At 37.3% G+C, this 7902-nt stretch overlaps 1 protein-coding gene across 1 annotated transcript in view; it reads right to left on the bottom strand.

Moving 5' to 3' along the window:
• Positions 1-302: 302 nt before the first annotated feature.
• Positions 303-7902, bottom strand: part of LOC137246096 (solute carrier family 2, facilitated glucose transporter member 5-like) — a 59486-nt gene continuing 51886 nt past the window's right edge. Inside the window, 3 exon segments of the mRNA XM_067777190.1 lie at positions 303-1290; positions 1292-1439; positions 1517-1711. Coding sequence (XP_067633291.1) covers positions 303-1290; positions 1292-1439; positions 1517-1711 — 1331 coding nt within the window.

The raw sequence follows: 7902 nt of genomic DNA, 5'->3' as shown, positions 1-7902 counted from the left end.
CCGACTAGAAGAGCCCAAAGTCAATCTAGTGTACCTCAAATTCAAAATCGGTGCAGAAGTTTAGGAGTCCATCGCGGACAAACAATGTGACACGTGATTTTTATATATAAATATTTTAACGCTCAATTTTATTTTCCTTATGACAAAAACTGAGTTATTTATTTGTACGATGGGTAGAAAACCGCCTTTGAAGCTAAGGATTCTAATTAGCACTTAACCTATAAGTTAGTCACGGTTTATAAAGCTCTAAGTAGTATTTAATTTAAGTACGATTATTTTTAAGTGAGCTTTCATATAAATTGCTATAATTCGTCTTTCACAGTATCATTATTACTCCCATCTTTCTCCACTGTACTTAATTTCAAATAAACACCGTTTAGTTCCGTCTGAGACTGATGAATACGTGCTGACTCTTCTACACCAATTTGAGATTGTCTCCGAGCCACTTCAGCATCTGTAACGCGCCGTCCAGTACGAAAGTATTTCTCAGTCTCGAGCAATGTGCGACCTTTCGTCTCAGGCACAAAAAAATAAATAAACACCGCAGCTAGCAGAGATATTCCACCGAAATATGCAAAACTATTAGCAGCGCCTATTAGAGATTTAATTGTGGGATATAGTTTAACAGCTACGAATGAGAAAAAGAGGCCAATGCTTAGCGTAAAACCATTAGCGCTCCCACGTACGCGTTGCGGAAATACTTCGGGTATCATAGTATATGGTAAAGTTAACAAACCAAATGCTGAGAAGATGATATGAAAAACAATAGCTATAACGGAGAGTAGTGGCAGATGTTCAGCTATGGTGGGCCACCAACCGTTTGCAGCGAGCATCAGCATACAGATGGTCATGCCAGTTGCCGATGTCAAACCCGCTGGACGACAGCCAAACTTGTTAATAACCACGCCGGTAAAGAAAGTGCATACAACGCGTGCCACGCCCACAAATACAGCAACAAGTAATGGATCTGCAGTGACGCCAGCATGCGCTGCAATTTGTGCTGCAAATACTACAACAACAACAATACCAGAACATTGTTGAAAATAAAACAAGCCAATCATCACAATCAGCGGTTTGTAAACTTCAGGTTCTCGTATTGCTTCCAATAATGATTCGTCGGCAGCAGCTTTGAGGCTATCATCCGAGTTCTTTTGAATGAAAGCTAATTCGGTTTCGAATTCCTCATAAAGCTTTATATCTATATGGGTGGAGTAGCAAGAGAGTTCAGAGAAATGCTGTTTAATTGTGGACTTGAACTTGAACGCAGCAAATAATATTCCCAGTACTGGCTTGTATAAAATATCCCAAGACAAACATCAACAAAATACCGATAGATAAAGCAACCGATGTGCCCATTATCAGCGGACCTCGTATGCGTGGCAAACTGATCTCAGCTGCATAGGCTCCAACGGGTGAGAGTGATAGGCCGATCATTACACCTTAATATAATCAGAAAGAGAGGTACTTGAGGTATTCATTTTCATATTTTTCTTTAATATGGGGTGCTATTACTCACCACATATAATACGTCCCATGAGTAACTGTATATAAATGGCATTATGTGTATTTTGATAGGGTGCTGTCGCTAATATCGCCAAACTAATTATGCCAACAAAATTGGTGCATAACATTGTGTTCCGACGACCTATACGATCCATGAGATAGCCGACTAATACACCTCCAATGGGACTAGCCACACTATAAATTGATGCTGAGAGTCAGAAAGACCGAGATAGAAATTATTATTATTGATGAAAACTTAACCATGAAGGTTCTACGACATTAAAGTGTGTGATAGAAGTGAGGACCATGCGATTGTAAATACAATCATGGCTGGTGCTCTCTTCCATAGATATTTGTAGTTGCACAAGAAGCCTATATACCAAAATATTATAAACAAGTAAGGAAGGCTAAGTTCGGGTGTAACCGAACATTACATACTCAGTTGAGAGCTATGGAGACAAAATAAGGGAATATCACCATGTAGGAAAATGAACCTAGAGTAACCCTGGAATGTGTTTGTATGATATGTGTATCAAATGGAAGGTACTAAAGAGTATTTTAAGAGGGAATGGGCCATAATTCTATAGGTGGACGCCATTTAGGGATATTGCCATAACGGTGGGCCAGGGCTGACTCTAGAATTTGTTTGTACCATATGGGTATCAAATTAAAGGTGTTAATGAGGGTTTTCAAAGGGAGAGGTGGTAGTGGTATATGTGAAGGCGTTTTCGAGATATCGACCAAAATGTGGACCAGGGTGACCCAGAACATAATCTGTCGGGTACCGCTAATTTATTTATATATGTAATACCACGAACTGTATTCCTTCCAATATTCCAAGGGCTTTTGATTTCGCCCTGCAGAACTTTTTCATTTTCTTCTACTTAATATGGTAGGTGACACACCCATTTTACAAAGTTTTTTTCTAAAGTTATATTTTGCCTCAATAGACCAATCCAATTACCATGTTTCATCCCTTTTTTCGTAGTTGGTATATAATTATGGCATTTTTTTCATTTCTCGTAATTTTCGATATCGGATTTCGGCCATTTTTTATACCAATACAAAGTGAGTTCAGATAAGTACGTGAACTGAGTTTAGTAAAGATAAATCTATGTTTGCTAAAGTTATCGTGTTAATGGCCGAGCGGAAGGAGAAACGGTCCACTTTGTATAAAAACTGGGCGTGGCTTCTACCCATTTCGCCCTTTTTCACAGAAATAAGTTACCGTCCCAGAAGCTAAGCCCCTACCAAATGTCACAAGGATTGGTAAATTTTTGTTCGACTTATGGCATTAAAAGTATCCTAGACAAATTATATGAAAAGGGGCGGAGCCACGCCCATTTTGAAATTTTCTTTTATTTTTGTACTTTGTTGCACCATATCATTGAATGTTGGCATAATTTACTTATATACTGTAAAGATATTAACTTTTCTTTTAAAATTTGACTTAAAAAAAAATTTTTTTTAAAAAGTGGGCTTGGTCGTTCTCCGATTTTGCCAATTTTTATTAAACATACATATAGTAATAAGAGTAACGTTCCTGCCAAATTTCATTATGATATCTTCAACGACTGCCAAATTACAGCTTTAAAAACTTCTAAATTACCTTCTTTTAAAAGTGGGCGGTGCCACGCCCATTGTCCAAACTTTTACTAATTTTCTATTTCGCGTCATAAGCTCAACTCACCTACCAAGTTTCATCACTTTATTCGTATTTGGTAATGAATTATAGCACTTTTTCTATTTTTCGAAATTTTCGATATCGAAAAAGTGGGCGTGGTTATAGTCCAATATCGTTCATTTTAAATAGCGATCTGAGATGAGTGCCCAGGAACCTACATGCGAAATTTTATCAAGATGCCTCAAAATTTGCTCAAGTTATCGTGTTAAGGGGCAGACGGACGGACGGACATGGTTTAATCAAATTTTTTTTCGATACTAATGATTTTGATATATGGAAATCTATATCTATCTCGATTCCTTTATACCTGTACAACCAACCGTTATCCAATCAAAGTTAATATACTCTGTGAGCTCTGCTCAACTGAGTATAAAAAGTGGAAAATCTATCTGAAAGAGAAAGCTGGAGAATGTGGAAAACGGATAAGAGACTTAAAAACTAGTCAGAACGAAAGAACAAAGGAAAACCAAGTGTCGATACAAACGACTGAGGAGATTGTAGTGGAAACTGGAACATAAAACAAAACGGAAGGGAACGAGTCTGCGCCTCCAATATATCTCACTGCTCGATTCGGACGAAGTTTTTTTTTTGGGATTTGAAAAAAAAAAAAAAGAAATATGTAATTTGGCACCTTCTCAATCGCGTTTCCTTCCGAAACCAGTTACAGAATAAAGCCCCAGACTATTGCAAGATATCAATGGTGGACTACCGATCGCCATCACCACACGTATAGTCAAAATACTTGAAGACTGCAACAAAAAAATATAGAGAAACACACAGAAATGTTAGATAGAAAGGTGAATCATAACTTTTGACAAGAAATTTCGATACATTGGATGTTCTGTAATAAAATTATTGTTCATGGAAACAATGAAGAGAACTATAAAAGACAGTTGAGGATAGGTTGGAAGGAATGAGCTTAAAGTTAACAATATGAGATCAGATATAGTCTTGAAGGTGTATGTGATAAATCTTTAAAAAAAATTTAAGAGAAATCTTCTAGCTTTGGTCATGGACTTTGGCAGTGAAGAAAACGAAAAACTAACATTACAATGCCGACAGAATCCAAAATATAATTTTACTATGCATACTTGACTACAAAAATTAATAAACCAACATATAAAGTGAAGAAATATTAAAGCTATAATCACTCTGACTTATATCCACAAACCTCGAGGAGAGCTAGAAATTGGAAGCTACAGATCGATAAGTATCTTTAACGTTCTTCATAGGCGTTTGAACATCCGCTTAAGTTCAATAATAATAGGAGAAATCCTCATGGAGCGCAAAATGAGTATATGAAGGGAATATATACAGACATTTTCCCCTGTGAGCTCATTGTGTGTAGCTCTCTACTAACTGTTGTAGGTTGTAGAGACAAACGAGCTCGATAGGAGTGGAGTAAGGAGTTCGAGTCCTTTTCGCTCTAAGTTGTGAAATCCTACACGGTGTGCTTAGTAGGTTACTTACTTGGGTCGCGGAAAGATTTAACTGAATTTTTTCAGTTACAAGACAAGTACAAAAAAATTCCAAATGTTTTCACTCAAAGGCACAGACGTCTCGATCTCCACAAATTCGAGTACAGCGGTGCCCAAGAGAACCCCACGTACACCCCATCATTCTTTTACATTCATAAAGTGCCGCTGAGGCTTCCTCAACCTCTCCTCCACGTTGAGCTTCCATGACAGCTTACTGTCTATGATTATTCCTAGATATTTTGTGCATGGTTTCTCTTGTAAGGTCACCCCTCCTAACTTAGGCCTGGCCAACTTGGGACCTTGTACCTCTTTGTAAACAAGACCATATCCGTCTTCTCCGCATTGACTTTCAACCCGACATTAGATGCCCAGGTATGAATACCCCGAAGCGCTCGATCCATAAAAGAACTAATCGTTGTAAGGCATTTTCCACTTTTGAAAATTGCAACGTCTTCTGCGTAAGCCGTAAGTTTTACGTGTCCCTCATCGAATCGCCTGAGCAGTTGGTTGATGACCAGCGTCCACAGCAGAGGTGATAGCACCCCTCCCTGCGGCGTGCCCCTGTCCACTGATTTCGTGGCATCGTACTATCCCCATTGTAATGTAATCTGATCGGGCTATTTACAAACATATGTATTTAAAATTGCAATATGAGATCCCGGTATTTTATTCACTGTAATCCTGGGATTTCGGGACGGCAAAATGTCTCGGGATCGAGATTCTCGGGGCTCGATGCCTAAGTGCGCTGTAAAAAAAAGTAAAAATCATGTTAGCTTATAAAAACAATCACAAGGCAGCGGTGGACACATAATACGTCTGAATTTCGGTTGTTATGCTATAGTGGATGCCTTCGAAATTTTGACAACGGAAAGCGTTTTTAACAAGACGTTTGCTTGCTTGGTTGTGTTTAGACTCTTAACTCTTGGCGGTCGCTGTGTCAATTTGGGAACACCCAATGATTGTGCATAGAAAAACAAAGAGTTGGTGCTAATGCAAATTAAGTTTCAGTCTTCGGCAGTCAGAAGCTTGCTATAAAAATATTAGTAAATTGAGTTTGAACCATCATTTGCTGTATACGAAACATAACTGTTCCAATACCTCATGCATATAACATACTTTGGAAATAAATCGTATGCGGAAATTAAACGCTAGTAACAATATCCACTCGGAAAAGCCATGCATTCAATCATAATAGACAGAAGTGACCATTTGGAATATGAATTGGCTGTAAATCCGGCAGAAATCAGTTTAACTAGTGAAGGAGAAGATGATTTTGCTAGCGCAAATTCTCAATATAACATACCGGGATGCATTGATAAAATGCGAATGTGGAAAATGCTTTGACTACATCCGAAAAGGTTTTCAATGCTTAATAAATAGTAAAAAGTTTTAGGCTTTTAAATGACGATTTTGCTATAGAGGAGCACAAAAGTATTCAAAAAGTATTTGGGTATAAATATACGATTAATATTTCTATTTGGCAATTAAATAATACAAAAAAAAACTTAATATTTTAGACTAAAACGTAAGTTGCAAGAACAAAAACACAAATAACCAATACTCCAGTTTATCATAACTGTACTCTAAATCTCATAAATAAGACACAAAATCTTATCAATAAATAATAGTAATTGTCATAATAGAAATCGCTGGACAGCGCAAATAAAAAATCCTTAAAGCAACTTGCATTTAAAAAGTGGTTTTAAAAAAACGTTACCCATATGTGGCCACTGTAGCAATTGGGATACACTCGTTTAAAATTCTGAAAACCATTTTTTTTTTTATTTTTTTCTTATTATCTTTTCTACTTTTTCCAACTGTTTTTCAGAAAAGAACAAACGTGTTTCAGAAAAATCAACTGTTTTAAAGAAAAGCTCAAATGTGTACACTCAGAGAAAAAATCGTTCTAAAACGAACGAAACAAGTTTAAAATCAAGAACATTCGTTGACAAAAGTCTGTTAAGTACGCTTTTTCTTAACTCGTGACCGATGTGCTTGATTTAAGAACAGTTTTTCCAAGCACACCGTTCATATTTTATGACCAGTTTGGTATTGATGTGTGAACCTTCTATGCTCATTTCAAGCTATACTTGGGCTTGATTTAAGATTTTTCTTTCTCACGCTTCGAGAACGATTTGGGGTCGATTTAATATTTTTCGGTCTCAATTCAAGAACGGTTCCTGCTTGATCTTTGGTGAGAGAGCAAGTATTTTTTTCAATAGGTACCCATTTATTTTTTATTAATAATGATTTTTTTGTCATAAAGAAAAAATATTTATAACAAACATTTTTTTATTAAATTCCAAAATTTTACGAAAAAATGCATAATATGATGCCTTTTTTCATGTTTCTCTTATTGAGAAATTATTCTTCTTTGAAGATGTAATCTGCATATATACTTAAAACATTTCATAACAAGTTTGAGAATTATCTGTGCATAAGTGAATGGCGGCCACCGTGGTGTGATGGTAGCGTGCTCCGCCTATCACACCGTATGCCCTGAGTTCGCACCCCGGGCAAAGCAACATCAAAATTTTAGAAATAAGGTTTTTCAATTAGAAGAAAATTTTTCTAAGCGGGGTCGCCCCTCGGCAGTGTTTGGCAAGCGCTCCGGGTGTATTTCTGCCATGAAAAGCTCTCAGTGAAAACTCATCTGCCTCGCAGATGCCGTTCGGAGTCGGAATAAAATATGTAGGTCCCGTCCGGCCAATTTGTAGGGAAAATCAAGAGGAGCACGACGCAAATCGGAAGAGAAGCTCGGCCTTAGATCTCTTCGGAGGTTATCGCGCCTTACATTTATTTTATTTAAGTGAATGGAAAAATAATTGAACGAAAAATAAAAGTTAAAAAATTGTTTTAAAAAATTTTTCAGTTCGATGGTGATCGAACTCGCGACACGCGATCGCAACCACAACCATTGTGAATGATTACTAAGTGTGATATCTTCTGCATAGACGTCAAAATTCCAAAGTGATTGGATCACCTGATTTGTATTTGACTATCGCTGTCTCATTTTGTATCTCTTCCTATCACCCGCTGAAGATAGGCGCCGCCATATTGAACAGCCTGTCAAAACACTAAAAAGTAGCCATATTGAACATCCTGTCAGGCAGTTGACAGATAAGATATCGCACTAAGTCATCATTCACAATGACCACAACATCATAACCGCTGGGTCACTACGACCGCTTGATAGCTTGTGCCAAATGTTGTATTTAACATTGTCGTGCACACGAA

Source organism: Eurosta solidaginis, chromosome 3 (genome assembly GCF_040869045.1).
Source record: "Eurosta solidaginis isolate ZX-2024a chromosome 3, ASM4086904v1, whole genome shotgun sequence".
NCBI classification, from domain to species: Eukaryota; Metazoa; Arthropoda; class Insecta; order Diptera; family Tephritidae; genus Eurosta; species Eurosta solidaginis.
Note: the sequence above shows the minus strand (reverse complement) of the source record. Positions and strands in the feature narration are given on the sequence as shown.